This window comes from Chlamydotis macqueenii, chromosome W (genome assembly GCF_036417535.1).
Source record: "Chlamydotis macqueenii isolate bChlMac1 chromosome W, bChlMac1.mat, whole genome shotgun sequence".
In the NCBI taxonomy this organism is placed as follows: Eukaryota; Metazoa; Chordata; class Aves; order Otidiformes; family Otididae; genus Chlamydotis; species Chlamydotis macqueenii.
Window position 1 is genome coordinate 14029036 of NC_141592.1, and position 24808 is coordinate 14053843.

At 47.1% G+C, this 24808-nt stretch overlaps 1 protein-coding gene across 2 annotated transcripts in view; it reads left to right on the forward strand.

Moving 5' to 3' along the window:
- LOC147596582 (CBP80/20-dependent translation initiation factor-like) overlaps positions 1–24808 on the forward strand; it is a 125757-nt gene that overhangs the window by 57686 nt on the left and 43263 nt on the right. For both annotated transcript variants that reach the window (XM_086769682.1, XM_086769683.1), the window contains one exon: positions 3612–3688. In XM_086769682.1, coding sequence (XP_086625808.1) covers positions 3612–3688 — 77 coding nt within the window. The remainder of the gene's footprint in view (positions 1–3611; positions 3689–24808) is intronic.

Here is a 24808-nt window from a genome sequence, read left to right on the forward strand (position 1 = left end):
TCTTTCATTAAACTTTGATGTAAATGGGTCTGGGGCAGCAGAGAGGCAGCTGCTGGCTTTCTGGATTCCCGTGGACAGGGTTGAGGGTTGGGCAGACACCTTAATTAGAAAGGTAAAGCACATGAGTGCACGTGGGTGTCAAACCTGCTCCCCTCTGCTGTCTCTTTGCAGCAATTTCAGTAGATATTTCCCTTGGTGTATGCTAGCTGGCCCTATGACAGTCAACTGAGCTTGCCAACCTTCCCTTCTCCAAGAGCTGCTTTCCCCGAAACATCTAAAATGAATACACACATCACAACATAGCTGATCTCTAGAGGATTGGCCTGGCAAGCAGACTGGTCCTGAATGCCCCTTCTCCTCCAGAGCTGTTGGCCTATCTTGTTACAGCATGCATGTTTATAATTTAAACTTGACATATGCGTATATGCATTAGAAGTCCCATGGGCTTCTCGGGTTCTGCTCCAAGCTTCCCACCCTGTAAACTGCAGTGTTTTGCTCTGAAATTGAAAATGACCCCTATTAATGGTCCTTCCTAAGACCATGGGCTCCTTGTTCTTTGCTTTTCCCACACACCTTGCTTCCAGAACCAGTAGCACTGACATGTTGGTTTGTTACGTTCCTCAACCCACCTGCAAATAAATACTGAAGTAAAACTGATGTGGGAGAAAGGCCAAATGCAATTTTACTGCCCACTGAAAAGTTGAAAACCGTGGGCGTTTGGACTCCCTGGTGTCTTCTGGCCCAGGCAGAAGTGACAAACATCCCTTTTGCGTAGCTCTTCTTGTAGACCCATTGCCAATCAGAGGGTGGTCTTCTGCCTTGCAAGACATTTTCCTTTGGCTCTGTTCAGGGATTTCAGCTTCATAAAGAGTGTGTCCACTAACAAATGGAAGAGCTGCATTTCAGATCCACGTTGTCCTCAGCGAGCCAGCTCTATTGAAGGCACTTCCACTGCTGTCCTACATGACTCATCATGGGGAGCAGCCTCCAGACAAACCCAAGAGCCATATCATCAAGGTGATCACCGTGCCCTTGGGACTCTGGCCCATCCCCACCCACCCAGCACCCTTGGTCTTCTCTAGCCACTCCACCCTTCTTGCAAGTTGCTGATATTTCCTTTTACATCAGCTTGCTGCACAAAGAAAGTCGACTTTTCTCCCTTCCAAATTTATCTCTGTTTAGGCACCAAAATAGACAAGACTAGGGATCAATGACTGTTTTTTTTCCAAAACATTGTCTCATGACTAGGACTAAGGAAGGGAACTACTCAGCTAAAGAAGGGAAATCCTTGATTTTCCTAATGAGGACACAAAGTTCTCCTCTGTTCAGGCATAGGCATACTCCTTGGATGAGGAGCCTTATTCCCATGTAATTAATCCATCTCTTACCCCGATGCTGTCTGCTACTGGTGGAAGAGGTCTGAGGAAGCACAGGGCTGCTCCGCAAGGAGGACATGCAGCAATGCACTCCTGTACGTATGGTTTCTAGTTGGAAAGAGCAGAAAGGCAGCTCCTGAGACTTAAAGAAGACTTTGCATTGAGAAAATCGGTGCTTTAAGTCCTTGTGTTCTGCAGAGATGGTTTCATTTTTCCAGGTGATTGTATTTGCACATATTTCTGCAATGCATTTTAAATTCTTTAAAATGCCCCAAGCTTTAGCCTGCTATGGTAGTACAACATTAGAAACAGCCTCATTATGTATTGTACTATTTTTAGCCTGATTTCTTAAACTAGCATGGCTGATGTGATTGAGCTGCGTGTGTCTGTTCCTTCCCTTCCTTTTCTCATTTGCTTTGGTACCCACTGGCCAATTTCAAGCAAATTTTCAAAGAAACAGAGATCTCTGAGATATTAAGCTCCTCCTATGCATTCAGTGAAAATAAGTGATCGGGAAAATAAGGGATGAGGAAGACTCAAACCACAGCCCTCAGTAATGAAGAAGGTTCAGTATGATTCTAAGCTATTAGACATCAAAGATGCCACACAGAATTAACCATGAGATGTTTGGCTGCAGGAGAAGCCCAAGTCAGAGCCGGTTAACTGGGTGGTAACCCAACCACAGCCTCAGGAGAGCAGGTTACCAGCTTTCCCTACTCCCAAACTACCTCCTCTTAGTCAAAGATGGGCTATGTTTGAGCAGTGAGATGAGATCTATGGAACATGAGGAGAGCTCTTCCTGATGCTGGGTGCAGGGATGTGAGTAGAGAACCACGGAACAACATGTATCGCTGAGCAGATCCTCGCTGGATGAGCAGATCTGCAAGAAAGCTAAGGCAACTTCATGTGATGATGGCCTCTGTACCACTGCTATGAGGGATCATGTAGGATGGTGTGGCATCTCTGGGTGTTAAGGGTGTTTTAGTGGGAGAGAAGGATAATTTGGTCACCGAGAGTAGGTGCTACTCTTGAACATGCTTTCTAATGCCTGTACTAAACCATATGATCATGGCACATCCGATTTTCTCTGGAAGAGTTAATAGTGAAGAAGAAAGCTAAAAGGGAAGCTACCTTCTCAGGAACACACTTGAAGACTGCAGCCAAAGCAAGGTTCAAATGGGGACGTGCTAGGGGCAGGACTTACCTAGGGGCTTGGTGAGTTCTTCGTGGCTTGAAGTCTTGAAGAGTGAAGGTCTCTGAAGTGGAAGGCTCCAGCTACTGTGGGAGCTGTAGGGTTGCTGTAGTAGCAGTTTCTCCAGGCTCTTTGCAGATGACCGGGATGGATGGTCACAATAAACCCTGCTGGTCTTTGACTTGCCTTCTCTGGTCTGCAAGCCTAAATTCATTACCATTCCCAGCAACCTTTCTCCTCCATTGCATCTTCCACCAGAGGAACTGAAAATACTGTTATCTCAGTAACTGCTACTAAAATTAACTGTCATTTTTAAGGCTCTTCAGGCAGAGAGAGAGGGACTTTTTTTTTTAAGTCAGTATGTTATGTTGTCATGCCAGTGTGACAAAGCTACTGCTCGATGAAGTGGTTTCCCACCCAGCCCTTGCCCTTTACCTTGCCCAGGCTGCTCCCTCGTGGCTCCTGTGCATGGTGATTCACCAGCAATGTCTGGAGCTCAGAGGCTAAGATAGATTGCGGTCATTGACTTGCTAACAGCGTGGGGGCACAGCCCCAACAGATCAGCCAGCTGTGGCTCCTGTTTGCTTATTCCAGTATCCTAAAAATGCTGCTGAGCATCATCCCTTTACAGACATTTTTGCAACTGAGTTTTAGATAAATAAATAAATAAGAAGGAAGCAACCCGATGAAAGTGGATGGTTTAGGTGCAACAGTGTCAGCGGTGTTGTGTGTGACATGGGTGAATTTCCATTAGATGGCAGATATTGGAATCCACCAATATTTGCCCCATGTGGTTTCTCCCATACAGAAATTGCAGATAACCCCATTCCCTGCTCCTTGCATCGGCCCTGAGAGCATACAAGTCTGTGGATTTCCAGACCTGCTTTGATAGGATTGGAGATGTTGTAAGGATGTTTGGATGGGAACTGTTTCTTTTATCAGGCTCACACATTGGGTGTACAGCTTTGTCTCGCTCTGACCCCTTCCATATCGATGCCTCCTGTATCTTGGAGCTGATCATTGCTTTTTCCTCTGTTTTCCAGGGCTACCATCCATTGCCTCATGAAGCTGAAATCGCACACACCAAAAAACTGTTCAGAAGGAGGAGAAACGACCGGAGGTAGGTGAAACCTCTCTTTAAAGCTTTTTTTTAATCTTCTCTTCCTCACTGCACATCTTCCCCCTTCGTCTCATGAAGTATCTTTGGACAATATTGCTGTTTAGCAGCTGCCAACATTGGGTTAATGCATAAACCTTTATTTGAGCACTAACATCCTGAAAATGCAGAGCCTGACCTTCCCCCTGGTTTGTCTTTTAAATCTGGAGTATGTCCTCCAGGAGTATCTTAAGGACCTCCTCTTCCCTTTATACTTATTCCAGCATAGCCAGATCCCCCTTCTTGTACTGGAAGAGGCAGCTGGCAAGGTATTATCTGTGAAAGCTTTGAGTCCTTGTGGCTTGCTTCCTCTCTTTTGATTGAAATGCAAAATTTGCTGACTTTCAGGGCCACCTGCAAAGCGAGTATGGTTGAGAGGGGTTTGCAGCAAGCCTCAGATGCCTGTCTGCGTGAAGGAGGGGATGTGCTAAATAGGCAGCTGAGTTCCTGTGGCATTGGTGTTTTCAATATATTGAGTTAATTTAATTGGGTCAATTAGATTTGTAATTGTGTAAATTGCATATCTAATTATATGAGGACATCTAGAGTCCTTGATAGGAGTTGTGACTATGATTAAATGTGAAAATAAGCGGGGAATAAGGGAGTTAGTTGTACATGCCACTTTGTTTCTGCCGATGTGTTCTGCTGTGTCTGATACAACGCAACCAGGGCAATAAAGCTTTACTATAACCAGGCGTTTGCAAGGTTGATGTTATTGAACAGGAGAAAAAGTGGCCAATTTTTTCTTCTAGAGTGATCTGAAATCTGTGTCTGAGCTGTGATGTCTTACGGGGGGATTTTCAGGCGAGTCCTACAGACACCTGTAATAATAGTTGGAGTGTGTCCTCAAATCTCCCCATCACTTCTTGACTCCTGAACAGCCATGATGCAGTTAACTCTGTGCTTGGTTTGATTTTCCCAAATTTTACTAATCAACCAAAAAACAGCTGAAAAGAGTTTACTCAGGCATCCTAGAAACATTCTTTTGTGGGCAGGGCTTTCGTCAGCAGCAAACTCAGTTTTCTCTCCTCTTTGGGGCTCCCTCCTTTTTTCCTGTATGCAGTTTAAAAGACAATTTTGTCTTGTGATTTAGGAAAAAAAAAGGGCTTGTTTCAGCTGGGTTGCAGCCCTGTGATCACCAAAACATGGTTAAAACCAAGCTGAAGTCTGCTTGTGTCGCAAGAGCAAGCTGTGTGGGCTTCCTCGCAGTGCTGGCCTGATCTCCCCAAGAAATCGCAGCAGAGGTTGGAACATCCTGCTCCCATCCCAGCTCACCAAGTGGGTCTTCCTCCACCATCCAAAGAGTGCATGATGCTGCGGGAGAGGAGACCTGCAGAGCCAAGGGGTCTCCTGCCTGAAGCCCCATGCCAAAAGCTGCACTGGACCAGAGCCATGGAACTGCGTGTTGGTTCTTCCCTCCCATCCGAAAAAACAGCCAGTCCAAGGAATCACACCAGCCATGTATTTCTATTTCTTTTTCTTTCTGATCCCTTCAGATAAACCATCAGAAGACAGAAGCATTCAGCCCTCCAGGGCATTCCTGCCTCCCGGACAAATGGCAAGGAGAGATAGCAAAAGAAACTGCCTTGGGCTGAGGTTGGAAGATCACAGGGTGATATGCAGCCCAGACCAAGTAGCACTGGGATAATAGCCCAGGAGGAGAGACAGAAGCTTTAAAACCCAGTTGATAACGGCATCATGCGGGAGGAAACATGGGACCATTTCAGCCCTAAGCAGTTACGAATGAAATAAAATGGAAAGAGTAAAGGGTATGCAGTCCTGCCTGAGTCCTCTACAGACATCCACGGCAGTGTTAAAGCTTAGACAGAAAAACATACTTATTTTAATGGCAAAAAGCTAAGAAGCCTGGACTGAGGGAGCTGGAGTGAAACAATGTCTTAAATAATTATTTAAGCAGAAAAGACATGGTCCCATCCCCTAGATTTCAGCTGGGGACCTCAGCAGCCTCCCTCTCCCCATGCCACATGGTTTGATGCTGAGGGATTTGAACCTAAACAGCATAAACACTCAGGGTCCCTTCACCTCCACAGTGTATTTAGAGCTAGGAGGGGAGTTTTAGTCCTTCTAGTGCCACTTGAGATGCCCTGGAGAGCATCTTGCTCCTTAAAATTGATTTCTAGTGGTAAATGAGGTCTCAAAATGGTTATTTAATGAGAAAAACATGGTAGAAATAGGGAGTGGAAAGGGTAGAAATGGGGGGAAAAAAAGGAATAGGAAAAAAACCCCAGACTGCATTGGAGCACAAACAGGTTACAAAGCTGTTCACACTGTATTGCGATGCTATTATCTTAATGTCCCAGGCATCATTCTGGGGGAGAAAAGCTTCGTTGCTTCATTTTGGAGATAGTGTAGCCAACGCAGATGGTATACATCAGTGGACAAGGGACGAGCAACGGACATCATCTACCTGGACTTGTGCAAAGCTTTTGACACTGTCCCACACGACATCCTTCTCTCTAAACTAGAGAGACATGGGTTTGATGGACGGACCACTCGGTGGATAAGGAGTTGGCTGGACGGCCGCATTCAGAGAGTGGTAGTCAACGGCTCAATGCACGGGTGGAGACCGGTCACGAGTGGCGTCCCTCAGGGGTCCGTGTTGGGCCTGGCCCTGTTCAACATCTTTGTCAGCAACATGGACAGTGGGATAGAGTGCACCCTCAGCAAGTTCACTGACGACACCAAGCTGTGTGGTACCATTGACACGCTGGAAGGGAGGGATGCCATCCAGAGGGACCTTGACAGGCTGGAGAGGTGGGCCCGTGCCAACCTCATGAAGTTCAACCAGGCCAAGTGCAAGGTCCTGCACCTCGGTCATGGCAATCCCAGGCACAAATATAGGCTGGGCGGGGAATGGATTGAGAGCAGCCCTGAGGAGAAGGACTTGGGAGTGCTGGTGGACGAGAAGCTCAACATGAGCAGGCAATGCGCCCTTGCGGCCCAGAAGGCCAACCGCATCCTGGGCTGCATCAAGAGGAGTGTGGCCAGCAGGTCGAGGGAGGTGATTCTGCCCCTCTACTCCACTCTTGTGAGACCCCACCTGGAGTACTGTGTCCAGTTCTGGAGCCCCCAACACAAGAAGGACATGGACCAGTTGGAGAGGGTCCAGAGGAGGGCCACAAAGATGATCAGAGGGCTGGAGCACCTCTCCTATGAGGACAGGCTGAGAGAGTTGGGGCTGTTCAGCCTGGAGAAGAGGAGGCTCCGGGGAGACCTTATAGCAGTCTTCCAGTACCTCAAGGGGGCCTACAAGAAAGATGGGGAGAGGCTGTTCAGTAGGGCCTGTTGTGACAGGACAAGGGGTAATGGTTTTAAAATAGAGGGAGGTAGATTTAGATTGGATATTAGGAAAAAAATTTTTACAATGAGGGTGGTGGAACACTGGAACAGGTTGCCCAGAGAGGTGGTGGAAGCCCCATCCCTGGAAACATTCGAGGCCAGGTTGGATGAGGCTCTGAACAACCTGATCTAGTCAGGGATGTCCCTGCTTCTTGCAGGGGGGTTGGACTAGATGACCTTTGAAGGTCCCTTCCAACTCTAACCATTCTATGATTCTATGATTCTATAAACATTTCTCCGAATGAGATTTTATGGCCAGTGAAAGAGTTGAGAGTTACGGGCTTTTTGTTTTAAACCTCATCTGGATTCAGAGAGACTCAAAATTGCAAGACTGTAGATGGAGCATCAGAGGCAGCGAAGCTTGAGAGAAGCTGAGTGGAGCTGTTTGGTAGCGTGCATGGGCTGGGAGGAAGCTGCTCTGAATGCCCAAACCCAAGGGAAGAAGAGACGATTTCTCAGAGAGGGGTTGGCAGGAGCCAAGAGTGGGAGTAGAGTCGACATGCAGTGGGTTTGCAAGAGGAAAAGATGTTTTCCTGCTCCATTGGTTAGAAGCAGGTATGGCTTCAAAGCTCTGATGCATTTGGGTCTGGTTTCCATCAGGCAGCTTTTCCCCTTCTTCCGAAAGTGGTGAGCACTTGGCACTATGCAGTGTCCTAGACCCCATGAGCAATGCCTGTCTGTGGTGCACCAACTCTCCCTGCCCAGGACCTGCCTCATCTGAGAAGGGTGACACATCCCAGGTGACCATGGTGGGCATCCTCCTGCCATGGTGGGCATCCTCCCATCTCTCAGGCTCCGGGGAGACCTTATAGCGGTCTTCCAGTACCTAAAGGGGAGAAACTATTTAGCAGGGCCTGTTGTGATAGGAAAAGGGGTAATGATTTTAAAATAGAGGGAGGTAGATTCAGACTGGGCATAAGGAAAAAAATGTTTACACTGAGGATGGTGGAACACTGGCACAGGTTGCCCAGAGAGGTGGTGGAAGCCCCATCCCTGGAAACATCCAAGACCAGGTTGGATGGGTCTCTGAGCAACCTGATCTGGTTGGAGATGTCCCATGCTCCTTGCAGGGTGGTTGGACTAGATGTCCTTTAAAGGTCCCTTCCAACCCAAACCATCCTGTGATTCTATGATGTTCAGGAGTGACCACTTGCAAGCAGACATCCAGCTTGGGTCAAGGAGTCAACTCCCAGGCTGCCCTCTGCACAATTCTCAAGTCCAACTGGTCTTGCCTGATTGTAGCTGACCTTTAGGTTGGCTGGTACTTTATATGATTGTGGTGGCCCCCTTTGTGCCCCACGTTGGGCACCAAAAAGACTGTGGTGGTTTAGCCCGAGTTACCACGCAGTTTCTCACTCAACCTCCCCCTACCCAGTGGGACGGGGGAGAGAAATTGGGAAGAAAGGAAAACTCGTGGGTTGAGATAAAAACAGTTTACTAAAATACTAAAAACTACAAAGCTAACAGAATATAAGGATATTAATATCTACAAAATATACAAAATGAACAATGTACGATTTCTCACCACCCAATGTCCGAATGGCTGACACAGCCCATCCTGAGCAATGGTCACGGAAACGACACCGAGCAGCAAGCAAAAGGAGGGGGAAGAGTGAGCCAGCAAGGTAGAGGGAACGATGCCAGCAAGCAAGAGAGAAAAATAGGATGCCAAGGGTGCCAGAATGGATGCCCAAATGGATGCCCCCTCCCATGGGCAACCCCCACTTATATACTGAGCATGACATTTATGGCATGGAATGCTCTCTTTGGCCAGTTTGGGTCAATTATTCTGTCTATCTTTTGCCCAGCTTCCTGCATCTGCACGTTAACGAGACTTTAATGAGACTTGGTAAGGCAGACAGTGTCCTTGGTCTCATTCACAACAACTGGTATCATCAGAGTGTTTTTATCAGCATTCTTCACATATGAAATCCAAAACACACTGGCTATTGAGAGGAAAATTAACTCCATCCCTGCCGAAACCAGGACAATGATACAGCTCTTATAAAAGAGCTGATAAAGCACATTGGTACCCAGAAATCTACCTGTTTTTTCCCAGCTGGTCTTTTAAATGATACTGGTTCCCCAACAGAGCACGTGCGGGCTCCTCTCCCTTCCCTGATGGTGACATTTAGAAAGGGCTATGTCTTAGGCTAGCGAAGCACCTTTTGTTTCTCATGCAAAACAACGTTTACGTCCAGCATGCTATAAATAGCGTCCGTCCCCCTTCCTTCCCCATCACCTTTCCTCAGGAAATGCTGTCACCACGTTATGGCGGAACATGACTCACCTACCCTGAGGTCTCTGCCTTGCACCTTTCACTGCCATGTGGAGAAGCAACCCTATGATCATGCAACCATAGTTCTCCTTGCATATATAATACATTTTTACATTCCATGAGTCATTTTTCCATGGGATGCATGCTTCATTTGTTGCATACTCTGGGATATGGGACACAATGGACCCATTTCTCAAGTCCTCTCCTCTGACCCTTTCCAACCCGCTGCCTCTCTGCTAGCAGAGCACAAGCTGTGCTGGGACATGGTCTCCTTGGGCAGGTGGGCTCTGAGTTTAGCCACTTGTTTTTCAAAAAGTTCCCAAAAATGCCACTTCTTCAGTATCTGTTGAAGCATTGCAAGTCAGCTTGGTGCTGCACAGGGTTTCTCCAGTTCCTATGGCATCCCAGGATGATGTGATGGAGGGTCTGGCTAGCCAAGCCCCATGGCCTGGAGGTGCATACACAGAGACTTGCACCAGCCTTGTAGAAGTGATAAGAAATGTTGCCTAGTTTAGATCGAATTTACAAGGAATATATGGAGTTATGGGTTAAGACAGTACCTAAAGGGGGCTTATAGGAAAGACGGGGAGAAACTCTTTAGCAGGACCCATTGTGGTAGGACAAGGGGTAATGGTTTTAAAATAGAGGGAGATAGATTTAGATTAGATATTAGGAAAAAATTTTTTGCACTGAGGATTGTAGAGCACTGGCACAGGTTGCCCAGAGAGGTGGTGGATGCCCCATCCCTGGAAACGTTCAAGGCCAGGTTGGATGGGGCTCTGAGCAACCTGATCTGGTTGGAGATGTCCCTGCTCCTTGCAGGGGGCTTGGACTAGATGGCCTTTAAAGGTCCCTTGAACCCAAACCATCCTGTGATTCTGTGATTCTATGTAATAGTCCAACACCATCCCTGTGCAGTAATCTCAGCTCTGGTACCTACAGGACACAGATGATCAAATAGATCTGCAGAAGCCATCTGAAGTTCAACCAAGTTTACATCTAGCATCAGTCCTGGACTGGCGAGTCACTTGCCTGCCCCAGCACCATCCCCAGAGCTGCACATGTAGGGTCTTCCCATTAGCCAAGTGGTCCACGTGAAACACCAGTAGCAGTAAGGTGGAACAATTGGTATTTAGCATCCATTGGGAAGTTTGTTTCTCTGGCCAGAGCGAGCCATCCTTACCCATCAGTTGGGTAGGTAGACCCTGCCTAGGTCTACCAACCAAGCTGGCTTGGTGCTGCTAATTAGCAGGAGTTGACACCAGTCACTGGCATTTCAGCAGCCTAGGTGAAGTGTGTAGTTGGCTTTTTTTTTTCCCCTTGGTTTTTCATAAACAGATGTCAACAGAACTGTTGTCATCACAGGTGGAAGGGTTTATCCCTGAGCCCCTTCAAGGCATCGCCAACTCCTTCTACAACCTATAACTTGTTTTCACTTCAATTAACAATTTGCACCATCTTCTAGAAGGGAGCTGGTGGGTGGATGCCCAGTTCATTGATCTGGTGTGTTCTAAGGCAGGAGCTGAATGAACTGGAAGGTCTGAGGAGATGGTAGCATCTCAGGATGTGCATGATGGTGATGCTTTTGGCACTTACGTTTTGGACAAAATGTGAGCTGACTTAGACCCTTGGGGCCTGATGGGATTTTGGGAATTGGTTGACAAGAGCTGTAGGGTCCTCAGCTCTGTCTAAGCTGTTGCTGTGGATGTTTATGTGCTCCCTTGAATTTGGTCCTAAATGTGGAGAGAAAAGGAGTATGTATGCCTAGGTGTGTCATGGGCACATGTGTTCTGGTTTTGTTTAGTGGGGGGGGCCTAAGGTGGTAGCTTCTGTAGGAAACTGCTAGAAGTCGCTCCCCTTTGTTCAGTGGACTCGGCCGGGCCTAGGGCAGACCTGCTGCTGGCCAAGGCTGAGCCAATTGGTAGCAGAATGTTCTGTGATAACGCCTCTGCGATAACGTATTTAAGAAGGGGAAAAAAAAAACAGAAAAAAAAAGAGAGAAGATGTGAAGACACTGAGTGGGGGCAGAGAGGGGGAGGCGCGAGCCTTGTGGGCCTTGCAGGGCTCACCCTCTGGCCTCCCGCTGGGCGGCTGACTGGGCCCAACTCGGCCCGGCCTGGCTGCAAGAAGTGGAGAGGAGATGAGAAGTGAATGAGATGTAAAAAGATCCTGAGAGACATCTGCCTGCCTGTTGTGAAGAATTTTTCTTGTGAGAGGAACGGCTGCAGATGCCAAGGTCAGTGAAGAAGGAGAGGGAGGAGTAATGCGGCTCCTGGCCAAGATTCCCCTGCAGCCTGTGGTGACGACCATGGTGGAGCAGGTTGTCCCCCTGCAGCCCATGGAGGTCCACGGAGGAGCAGAGATCCACTTGGAGCCCATGAAGGACCCCACACCAGGGCAGGTGGATGCCTGAAGGAGGCTGTGGCCCATGGAGGGCCCTCTGCGTCAGCTGTTCTAGAGGGACTGCACCCCATGGAAGATATGACCCACGCTGGAGCAGTTTCACGAAGGACTGTGGCCCATGGGTGAGACCCCACGATGGAGCAGAGGAGGAATGCGAGGAGCTCTTCCCCCGATGATGAAGCAGCGGCGTAAAACAACATGTGATGAACTGACCGCGACCCCCATTCCCTCTTCCCCCCTGTGCCGCTCTGGAGGGGGGAAGGTAGTAGAGATAATGTTAAGCTTGGGAAGAGGGAGGGGTGGGGGGAGGTTATCTTGTTCCCTGTCTCATTCTCCTGCTAATTTTAGAAATAAATGAATAGTTTTTCCCCAAGTTGAGTCTGTTTTGCCCGTGACGGTAACTTTAAGGATTTCTCTCCGTCCTTATCTCAAACCTCGAGCCGTTTTCCTTATATTTTCTCTCCCTGTTCTCTCGGAGGGTGGGGGGAGTGAGAGAGAGACTGCACAGTCTGGTCACAATTGGGGCTGAACTACGACAACATGAAATGATGGGAGGCTCAGGAATGGACCCTAAAGCAGTGTGGCTTGTAGTCCTGTGTGTGAATTTTAAAGCTATTGTCTGGCTTCTGTTTAAAGGACAATACTACTTCATTTTACATGAAAATCTGCTCTTCTGCATTCATTATTATTTGTTTCTGAGTTTTCGGGCATCAACTTCTTGTCCACTGTTTCATCTCTTAGTTAAAAAAATTGTTTTCCCTCTTGTTTACCCTCCTTATCTTTCACTCTCTGCCTAAAGATATATATATACACACACACATATATAACTGAGATATATACATATGTTACCAAGCTTTCCCAGCATTTTGTTGTGTAAATTGTTTTCTCAGTGGGACTTTACCAAAAGTAAACTCTATGCTCATTCTTGCAAGCATCCTATGGGCAAGAGGTTGGCATTGCAGTGGCACGTGTCCTCTTTGGGCCAGGTAGTTTTTGTGCTGGAAAGATTGTGAAGAAAAGCCCAACCATCACTCAGGAGCATGCCATGCAAGCTATTTATTTGAAAACTCCTTACAATAAGCTGATAGCCCGTATTCATGCAATTTTCACACTGTCTTGAAGGGCTGCACTATTTCCAGAGCCACTCCCATGCTGATCTATTCATGGCCAGTGCTAGGGCTCCTTTCACAAATAAAAATAGTCACAGAAATGGCCCTCACCCTGGATTTTAAGATTGCGAGTTATTTTGAGTGAAAGTGAACTTGTTTTATGGCTGACATGAACATGTCATTTTTAAGGCTGTGAAATTTTGGAAAAGCCTTAGAAATCTGTTCTCAGAGGTCACCAGGGCAAACGTCTCCTGCTGGGTGAGTGAATAGAAATGAGTTCATAATTACAGATTATAGTAGTGACACATTTGCTTTTTCACCGTTTTAACTGAGATTTTTCAGAAAGGAAGAGAACTTAAAACAATACAGGAATGTCTTTTATTCTTCCAGGGCCATTTACTGAGGGCTTTGCAATGAGACAAGACGATGTTTATTAAAGAGAGCAACAATATCAAGGCATTATTTTAGTGCTGAAGTGCTGTTCCTAGCTGGAACAAAATGAAATGTTTCGGATGCACTGGATACTTGCTGAAAACTAGCATTGAGCAAAATGATTTGCAGTGCTTTTGGTGAACTCAACAAATGGTGCTGAAACAGAAGAAAGAGAGAGGAAGGGAAGGAATTGAAAAGGTTGAAACACCCTTTTCCTTCTCAGTAGGCTTTCCAAATAAAATTAATTAGGTTTAACATGAGTCTGAACCCATGGAGCAGCATCTGGATATCAGGTTTTCATCCTCCTCCTTATGCTCCTGTCTCGTCCTTGCACTCCTGGGAGCTGATGGAGGTTACTGGAGCCACCACGGAGACTCTCTTTGGGGGTGCAGAGGGAACATCTCAAATCCACCAGGGATGTCACGGCCGTCCACGCTGAGCAGGGCACAGAGTTGAGCCAGCATAATGGTGACTGTGAAAAGCTGCTGTTTGTGGGAGAGCTCTTCCCCTGAGCAAACTCAGGACCAATGATTTTTTTCTTTTTAAGGACAAAAGTTAGTCTCTGGTGGTGTACTTGCCTGCAATGATGAATAACAATGCTAGCATCTAGCTAAGTCACAGTGTTTAGAGTGTAACAATGCAAAAAAAAACTCTTCTAGGGAGCTGAAAGCACCTAAGCAGAGATGCTGTTAAAATAATAGTCGCTGTCCTGCTTAAGATTTAGAAACTTTGAACCAGTGGGGAAGGACAGGCCGCGTTTTCAGGAACAACCGCACTAAAGGTGCATCTCAAAAAGGAATTATAGACTATCACAAGTTGGAAGGATTCCATAAGGATCATTGAGTCCCATTCCCTGCTCCTCGCAGGACTAAAACCAAACCATATGACTAAGAAAGCTGCACTGGCTGAAGCTGAGCATCCAGGTGAATGAACATCAACATGAAGAACTCCTTGTTGGAGTACTGGTTCTTCACAATGAGATTCCTCAAGGATTAAGTGTTCATATGCATGAAAGTCCTGAACAAACAGTCGGTGCTTACTCCTCCTGCCTGAGCAGACCCAGCAGTCACCGATGAGCAGGGCATCAGCTGAGGGGTTGGTTACAGGCAATTTAGAGACAGATCATAGTTTCTTTCAGTTTGATTGTCCGCAGCATCGCTGGGAATTATTACACTAAATTAATTCTCTGAACTGCAGGTCCCCAGAGGACAATATTGTCTCAGCGGTTTGTTCCTAAAAGGACTCAGATGGGTGATTGTGTTACTGTGGCTTAATTAATTATGGCACGTGAGCTGGTGTGGCGGTAATCGCCTGCGCGTGCCGCTGGCTATGTGTGCAGAGTGCCTTATGCTGAAAGCCCTCCACCCATCTGGGAGATAACTCGCCTTATCTTACAGTTGCCATGCTGTCCTGCATCAGCAGAGGGGCAGGAGTTTTTCATTTGCAATTAGATGTGCAAGTGGTGTGCTGGAGCTGATCGGGAGGTTGGTAAGAGCAGGAGGAGAGCTGTGATGGGTCACACCAGACCACCTGGCTTGGTGACCAGCAATGCACACCAGGAGGAGTGTGAGAAGAACAGGGTATGCATGTAATGCTGCTTCCCAGCAGTGCTCTCCTCTTCTTAACAGTTGGACTTGATGATTTTAAGGTTCCTTTCCAACCGAAATGATTCTATGATTCTCCAGGAATTTGCACTTTGAGAATCTGCAGGATCATGTTTGCTCAACTTTGTGTCCAATAGCTCCTGATGGATTTTCCTTTCGTGACTTTGGCAATGTGCTTTTTGAACCCTTGTAAACTCCTGGTACTCACATCTCCTATAGCATAGCTCCGCAGTTTAACTGTGCATTATGTGGAAAAAATACCTTCTTTTGCTTTTTTTGAGCCATCCATCTTTTCATGTCATGAGAGTTAAAGTGCTCATGTGAGTGCCCCTGCAGACTAAGTGCCCATTGAGCACTACCTTAGCTCTTCAGTTGTGTTCAGAAAAGTGGGAGTTGGCATTTGAAACAGGTTTTGCCATTTTGAAAGCAAGACCATCAACAGAAGCGTTCAGCAGTGCCTGCTCTGGGATCATAGAATCACAGAATGGTTTGGGTTGGAAGGGACCTTTAAAGGCCATCTAGTCCAAGCCCCCTGCAAGGAGCAGGGACATCTCCAACCAGATCAGGTTGCTCAGAGCCTCATCTAACCTGGCCTCGAATGTTTCCAGGGATGGGGCTTCCACCACCTCTCTGGGCAACCTGTTCCAGTGTTCCACCACCCTCATTGTAAAAAATATTTTCCTTATGTCCAGTCTGAATCTATCTCCCTCTATTTTAAAACCATTACCCCTAGTCCTGTCACAACAGGCCCTACTGAACAGTCTCTCCCCATCTTTCCTGTAGGCCCCCTTGAGGTACTGGAAGACCGCTATAAGGTCTCCCCGGAGCCTCCTCTTCTCCAGGCTGAACAGCCCCAACTCTCTCAGCCTGTCCTCATAGGAGAGGTGCTCCAGCCCTCTGATCATTTTTGTGACCCTCCACCCAGGGCATCTTGATCATCTTGGTTGTATTGGTGTTGCTTTGGTATCTGATGATGTGACTTATTTAGTTTTAATCAACCTGGCAGGAAAGTCATCATTGCATGGGCAAGCATAGGGTGCTGTTGGGTCAATCAGCTGTAGGAAAAGTCACAAGGAAGCAATGCAAGAGCTGTGCCCGGGGAAAACAGGCAGACACGAAACAACGCTGTGGTGTTTTGTTGTCCATCAGCCTCAAAGTGCTTTTTGGCAGAGGGCTGCTCTCAGCATCCCCCCTTTCACTGTGAGGAAACTGAGGTAGAAAGGAGGGAAGGGGCTGTGACTGGACCTTCCCCCACCACAGACCTTGCAGTGAACCCGTGGCTCCCAGATCCTAGTATGTGCGAAGCCCCTCACCCATGAGACTGTACTTCAAGGTGGCTCTTTTAGTGTTATGTAGTGCAAAACATAACCATCTACATGATGCTATTTCAGCCAGCCGAAAGTGAGGGAAGGAAATGTAGCGGCAGGTTCCTCTGCACTAGGAAACCAATCTGTTATTGAAATGGCTTTCTCTCTGTTGGAGTGTTTCCGGCACGACTCCTCAGTACTGGAAATGGGTTTATCCATCTACACATTGTTTTCCAGCACGAGTTTGTGGAGGTGTTGTCAGCAGCTAGTAGCCGGAATGAATATAAAGTGAAGTAACTTGTTTCTTTCTCCTGCTTTCAATCCTTGAATATAAATGTGCCATTACTGGTGGCTTCTTGGAACGAGCACCAAGGGCTTTCTGCTGCCAGGTTGCTCTCCAAAGTTATCTGACAACTGAACTGAGAGGTAAGAGCAAGCAGAGGTTGATGCTTTCAACAGGTAAAAAAAGATTTTATGACATCCCCTGTGTCACACGAGTTCTTTCCATGAGACCTGGCCCATTTGAAGAAGCCCGGCAGCACTTCAGCAATGTGGCTGCACAGTTTTGGTGATGACCACCAGTTTTTGGCCATGGCAAGTAGCCACTCTCTCTGCAGGAGAGCATTTAGCTGGGGATGTTGGCCCCAGAAACCTGGGAGAGAGCAATGTACTGAAGCTCTGTAGGGCCTCCTGGCATGGTGTTCTGGTTTTGTTTAGTGAGGGGGCCTAAGGTGGTAGCTTCTGTAGGAAACTGCTAGAAGTCGCTCCCCTTTGTTCAGTGGACTCGGCTGGGCCTAGGGCGGACCTGCTGCTGGCCAAGGCCGAGCCAATTGGTAGCAGAATGTTCTGTGATAACACCTCTGTGATAACGTATTTAAGTAGGGGAAAACAGGAAAAAAAAAAGAGAGAAGATGTGAAGCAGCTGAGCAGGGGGCAGCGAGGGGGAGGCGCAAGCCTTGTGGGCCTTGCAGGGCTCACCCTCTGGCCTCCCGCCAGGCGGCCGACTGGGCCCAACTCAGCCCGGCCTGGCTGCAAGAAGTGGAGAGGAGATGTGAAGAGAACCTGAGAGGCGTCTGCCAGCTTGTTGTGAAGAATTTTTCTTGTGAGAGGAACGGCTGCAGATGCCAAGGTCAGTGAAGAAGGAGGGGGAGCAGTAATGTGGCTCCTGGCCAAGATTCCCCTTCAGCCTGTGGTGCAGCCCATGGTGGAGCAGGTTGTCCCCCTGCAGCCCTTGGAGGTCCACGGAGGAGCAGAGATCCACCTGCAGCCCAGGGAGGACCCCACACCAGGGCAGGCGGATGCCTGAAGGAGGCTGTGGCCCATGGAGGGCCCGCTGGGGCAGCCATTCTGGAGGGACTGCACCCGTGGAAGAGATGACCCACGCCGGAGCAGTTTCACAAAGGACTGTGGTGCATGGGTGGGACCCCACGATGGAGCAGGGGAGGAATGTGAGGAGTTCTTCCCCCGACCATGAAGCAGCGGCGTAAAACAACGTATGATGAACTGACCGGGACCCCCATTCCCTCTTCCCCCCTGTGCCGCTCTGGGGGAGAAGGTAGTAGAGATAATGTTAAGCCTGGGAAGAGGGAGGGGTGGGGGGAGGTTATCTTGTTCTCTGTCTCATTCTCCTGCTGTTTGTAGTAATAAATGAATAGTTTTCCCCAAGTGGAGTCTGTTTTGCCTGTAAGGGTAACTTTAGGGATTTCTCCCTGTCCTTATCTCAAACCTTGAGCCTTTTTCCTTATGTTTTCTCCCCCTGTTCTCTCGGAGGGTGGGGGGAGTGAGAGAGAGACTGCGTAGTCTGGTCCCGATCGGGGCTGAACTACAACACATGGTTAGTGCATGAAGAAGTTGCCAGCTTGAGTTATTTGGGCTCTTGTTGCAGAAACAATATTTCTATCTGGCCCCAGTTAGCAACTAATGTTTGCAAAATAAATAAGTCAAGACACTGGAAATACTTTCCATTCCCACTCTTGTCTCAGCTGAAATTATTAGTGTTAAAATTTTGCATCTATTATATGTAGCTAATATGTCTGCTGGCATGTAAATCACCCAGGGATTTTTCATCTCCATATTAAAAAAAAAAAGTTAACTACCCTCTATTTTTTTATTTTTGTTAACTGTTTTGTTTCCATTTATTCTAACTAAAGCCACAGCAGTCTGTCTCCAAGGGAGCATCTGTGGGAAAGAGAGTCCCTAGATTGATTTGGAAGGTGCCAGGGTCACTAACAGGCATGAAGGCGCTGAGTATCTACTCTTTCTCTGGTAATGTCTTTATTTAGCGTGACAGCCTTCAGGGCATGAGTGGACAACAGGCTTCTTTATTTTATTTAAACTAACATTGCTCCATCCATTCCCAGCATTGTGCAGATGCTATGGCTCATCCTAATTTCCCAGTTAAAGCTGGAGCTGCTGGTCCCCAAGCAGCAAGATCAACAGAAGGTGATTCAGCTCTGTGCCTCCCTCCCCAGGCAGTGTGTTCCCATCCAAACTGATGAGTGGAAACTCATCCAAGAGAAAGTAAATTTTTGGAGTGGATCAGACCCTGGTACAGCTCAGCACATCCATGTGAGCGTTAGGAGTAGCATGAGAGAGGAGGCAGGAATGGGGTCAAGAGGAGACAACTCTTCTTTTGACAGTGGATCAGACTTAGGTAAACATTTGGGAGACTGATTAGGGTATCACTGAGTTGCAATAAGTTAACACTCAGATCAATCCTAGCTCCCAAAGCTCTATTGCTAAATGCTGTAGCATGCTGCATTGTTTTTAAAGAGGTTTGTTTAATGTCTTTGATAAAGGCTTCTGACACACATCTCTGCTCCTTGAGTTGGTGTTTTACCAGATCCCTATGTCGGAAGTAATTGCTTGCCATTGACTTTGGATCAGCTCATGTGTCTGAACAACTGTTAGGAGATTCTGTCAAATCTTGCCTTAGCTTCTACTGACGTGCGGAAAGCAGACTCCACAATCTGTAAGATTGTAAAGTAGGTATGTTTATAGACTCCACAATCTGTAAGACTGTAAAGTAGGTATGTTTATTCGGCGCCGGGCAGCACGGGGGGTAGTCCCGCCAAAATCGTGCGCGCCTGGCGTGGCAATTCACTTTGAATTTTATACAACCCAGTGTTACATATACATGAAGTTAAAAAAACACGCCTATACATATGCATGAGCTATCCCCGCTCCCTACTACAATTAGTTCCAAGAGGTCATTTAGGTACTACAATTAGTTCCAAGGGGTCATTTAGGTATTATAATTAGTTCCAAGAGGTCATTTGGCCAGTTTTAGCTGGCTCCTGAAGGAGGCCCCTTGGTTCTTATCAGGACTGTCCTTCTGCGGGAGGTGCAGGACTTCTCGCTTCAGATAAAGAGTTCAAAGCACAAAGCAAGGCCCCTCGGTTGGGGAATGCAAGACTTCCCCCCCCTCGGGTAGTTTTTACAATAGCTAGTTAGCAAAGCATAAAGCGCCATTTATATTAGCATGCACAGCAATAATCAATAAATGCCATATCTATTAAAGTTTCCTTAGCCCCTCTTCTCACTACAGGAAATACATTTATTTCTTCACTAGAAAGCAATGGTATAAATAGGAGATGGAAAAAACCTCGGATGTCTCCTTGCTTGCAGGTCAAGGAATCACAGAGGTCTAAAGACATCTGAACAGGACCGTGGAGGGATGGTGGTAGGCTGTGTCTGTGCATTCTGGCATGGGTTTGAAGTTTTTATCTCTTGGAGGATTATCAGATCTTGGGATAACTGCTCAGCCTGGATGTATTTTTAAAGGAGGCAGCCTGGAGTCTGCGATATAAGCTCTTTTATTGCATAGTAGTAAAAGAATAATCTATATTCATTCAAGTCACATTCTTACCAGTAGTCCAGGATCTATGTGTATTTGCGCTCAGCAGATTTTTGGGAAACGTTGCGTACCATGGTTGTGTCTTTCGGGTTTAAACTATTTCAATGAAACTGGATTCAGTTCCTTGTCACTGTATTTTCCTATGGTTTTCATGTATTTTTTTCAGTCATATTTACAATACACTAAGAATCCAAAACCATAATTCCAAGCAATGTAGTTTCTGAGAACCATTTCCAAGCAATTACTACGTGAAATCACTGCAGTGATTTCTACACCAGTCTGAGAAGTCACCCTTGAAGTCCAGGGGGTGTCTTCCTAGCTGGCTACCCGCTCTGTACAACAAGGGCCTCCATCTGACCATCCCTAATGATTTGTGGGAAATCCAGCAAAGCATTTAAAGAGCTGTTTTGGAGCTATCTCGCATGCCGTATGTACTTAGGATGTCTTTCCGAAGCTGGTGTTGCAAAACAGCTACTTAAATTTCTCCTGAAGATTCATATTCATGAAGCTTAGAAGAAAATAGCTGACTCAAGCAGCCTCTGCGGCCAAGCATTGCAGTATGTGAGGATTTTCATTGGACTTCAGCAGTGGTCAACTTTGCTCTTCAATGCTCTGCTGAGTCTGCACCAATGGACTTTGTGCTGTGTCGTTTCAGCCCAGCAACATTGTCTCTGCTCCTGCAGCACAACCTACAGACTGGGCGTTCATCTGGTGGTCCTGTGAGTGGGGTGTCTATCACTGTGGTGGGAGAAGTAGTGGACACTGATGGTGTGAAGTGATGCTGCAAGAAGGCACAGGGGGGAAATCAGGTCTGTTTCTGTGTTTGGAAAGGCCAAGTCAGTCAGCATCCCATAGCAGAATATAGTGTATCCCATAATGAACCGTGCTTTGCATCAGTCCTGCACCCATTTTTTGGATGTGTTATTGTATGAGCACCTTGGGTGTCTCTGTGTGAAGCCCTTCAGTCATAGACTCACAGAATGGTTTGGGTTGGAAGGGACCTTTAAAGGTCATCTAGTCCAACCCCCCCTGCAAGGAGCAGGGACATTGCCAACCAGATCAGGTTGCTCAGAGCCCCGTCCAACCTGGCCTTGAATGTTTCTAAGGATGGGGCATCCACCACCTCTCTGGGCAACCTGGGACAGTGTTCTACAACCCTCAGCATAAAATTCAATGCTGCTCTGTTGGTTTATAGTGAGTCTAGTTATGTTGTAAAGGCCAAACGAAATCATCTCTAGCAAAGACAGACATGATGTCCAGGCCCAAGGGAGGGTTGTCCGCAGTGGCTGCACCCCAAGACCAAGGTGATGACGGGAGGAGTTGTTCTCAGGTAGACTGCTCATCCCAAGGTTTCATAATGCATTTCCCAGCAGCCAGATGCTGTGAGCCTCATCAAAGCATCTCTACCCTCATATTGTTTTTTTTTGTTGGCTGTGCTTGTCTTCTAGAGTTGATTGTATGTTTTCAAGGATGCATATATGTAATACCTAAAGCACGCGTCATGTCTCAGAAATTATTTTAGATCCTGATCACCACCATTTTGACAGGTGGATTTTCTATGCTTCCAAAATGCCATGTCCGTCCAGACGCGCAGGCTGGATCTAGTGATTGGGATAGACTTTAACCCTAGTGATAGAAAGGCATAAAAGAAGTGTGAGTAATTTCATTTTTGTTTTCAGGAGTGAACATGGCATATTGTTCCCTTCTCATCTGAGAAAAATGCAAACAAAAATGAAACTGGAGCCAAGCAAAACCAATTTGAGAGAGAAAGCCAAAGGGAAAACACACAAGTTCTGTGTTGTTCATCATTGGAGCTGGTGATTGTTGCTTTCTGTGGAGTTTTGAGCTTTTTGGTTAAATTGTGTGGAACCATCAAGTTTATTTGAGTGTTGCCCACTCTCAATCATAGCAAGTATAGAAAATGACCGTGACTGGGCTGTGTTGCTCCCTGCACCAAAGCAAGGCTGAGTTATCGATATACGTGCACGTAGGACATCAGAGTGCCTTTGATGGAGTTAGGCTTGGTGAGGAATACTTTTGGGGGAAGTCAGCCTCTAGAATAGAAATTCAGATCTTCCTCCTCATTATATTAATAGAAATATTCCTGTTGACCTCCCAGGGCAGAATTAGACCTCCAGGACCAGTTTTAGACGCTGTAAAATTTCACCAGCTCCTAACTGGGATCCTTCAAGCCCTCCAGTTTGGACCACGATGTCCCTTAGGTGCCCAAAGCCAGTGATGATGGGCATTTTTGACCGCAGCATCATTACCATGCCCAAACCCCTCCCGCAGCACCTGCTCAGGGATGCCAGTGCCATTATTTGTGGAGCTGCATCATGCAAGGTGAAGCAACTGGTCTGGCTGGAATATGCTTAGTTCAGAACGACTGGGCCTGAAGAAATTGGTTTGTTCAGGGGATGTTTCAGAGGACTTTGCTGCTTCCTGCCCTTTCCCTTTTCAGGCTGAGTATCCTCGACAGCTAACTAGTGCAGCAGGAAGCAACCAGTTGCTATCCATCTCTGAATTTAATTCTTTCAGTGGTGACTCTAAGAATTTTATTTAATTTCCCTCCCTCTCAATGGAAAATTACTGTGGGGTTTTCAAGAGGAAAATGGGAGAGTGGTGGCCCTTTATCGCATAGAGCCAGCCCCACCAGTCCTCTCTTTGCAGGTGCGGTTGCTGCGTGCTTTGGGGGTGCTCTGCTCCTCCAGCTTTGGGGGGGTGCCACAGATAAGTGGGATCTAGGATCCTTATAAGAATGGAAGGTCCCACAGAGTCAATTTCTGCAGCAGATCTGAATCTGTCCCTTGTAACAGCGATTGCTGATTAATCACAAGTGTGGTAGTAGCAAAGCTGATCATGAGATGGTCCCAAGGCTTAGCATTGTATTCCTGGGTCTCCTGGTACAGAGATGAGATCCTGCCTGGGCAAAAGAAAGGATGGAGAGAAACTTTCTGTCCACAAAATGCAGTGAGGAATGTTTTCATTCACCAGAAAGATTAAGAGGAAGCAGAAGGTTTGACCTTGGTCATGGCACCGCTCTTTGTTCTCAACTTCTTTCCTGAGTGTCTGCAAGTCCATATTAGTTGTTAATTGCTGGGTGGCCCTGGCCATGCCCACCGGGTATCAGAATCTGCACAAAAGCAGGACAAAATCAGCATCCCTCCCCTGTGAGGAGCTTAGCGTGCCCAGAAGGATTTGTCCCATGGGAGAGTTGCCTGGGATTGAGGACAAGCATGCTGCCCAGACAGATTCTTCAAAAGCAAGAGCCAAGATGTCCAGAGCACCCAGCCCCTGAGCCCACGGACAGAATCTCCGTTTGTTTGGTTGTGTGGGATGCTCAGCATTGCGGGGTAAATGTCTCAAGTGCCATTGGAGATGGAGCTCCTTACCTCTCAGTATTTGCAGGAATTGCCTAACCAAATCTCTGTGCAACCGCCAGGAGAATGTAACCCTACATTGTCCTTCGGCTCTCCGTATGCCAGACAAATGGTGGGGGCTCTCAGAGGACTTGTCTCACTCAGGGGGATACAAGCAGGACTGATGGGACGGAGCAACTGTGCTTTAGACCACAGCTGTCCATGTGTCTGGAGTTATTTTCCCCAGCCTTGTGCCTTCCAGCCCCTTTCCTTGGGAGCAAACAATGTAGTAAAAACTTGCAGGAATCCTGTGTTTCTGAGCATGTAGGCTGGTAATCACTGAGACAGCTGAAGCCTTAATTTGTTTGCATAGGCTCCTCTGACAGAGCAGACATTTGTCAGATCTAAATTCTGTTGAAAGGTATCTCATTTAGTTAATCAAATAAAAAAATCAGTGGAGAAGCGATAGCAGAAGTGATACTATCCTATTTCCAGCTTGGCAACCCTGACTGTCTCCCCTTGTTTTTTAGTACTTCTGCAGTTTCTTTGTGACTCTGAATGTCTCTTTAGTTTTCTGCATTGACTGATGGCCAAATCCCCAGTCCCACTGACGTCAGGGGGGATTTTGAGCTGAACCAGAATTTGGCCTTTGAAGTGAAAATAGTTATTTAATGTTAAATGGAGTTGAGAGGTAAGAGACTGTTGTGCTGTTTAGATACTTTTTCTGGTAGCTGAAGTAGGGTCCCTGCAAGGTGCCATGTCCTTACAGCAAAGGATGAGCAGAGAGGGACAGAAGAAGGATTTCCCAGTAGCTGCAATATTTTTCTGGGGTGAATTCTTCCTTTTCTCAGAGATGTTGCTGTGCGATCCAAGCTTCAGCTGTTCCTCCCTTTGGCATCGCAAGCCTAAAAAACCCTGGGCTGGGTGGTGCCTTTGGGTTCCTGCATGGTCTGGTTCCCTAAGCTCAGCAAACTGCCATCTTGGCACCTACACTCCTGCCCTTGAGCAAGCACAAAGTTGTTTCCATCAACTCAACCCACAGTGGGTGTGTGTGGTGGGGTGCTCTGGTCCCCATTTTGCCCCTTCCTGGGGCTCTGGATGTCCCCAGAACCTTGGTCACACCTGAGAGCAAAGATGGGACATCCCAACCTCCCTGGCTTTGTGATGCTGTGCAGTCAAAAAAGTTTTAAGATCTGGGCCCTGTTCTCCCTGCTTTGGTTCTTCTTCATTGCAGAGTCCTATTTCTTCTTGGCTTTTCTTCTTCGCTGGGGTGTTGGGAAGATAAAAGCACACAAGTCTTTGCCTGAATGCTGAATGATCGTCTAGACCCCTGCCTGCTGCCAAGTCACGGATGTTGCTTCTTGTTTGCCATTCTC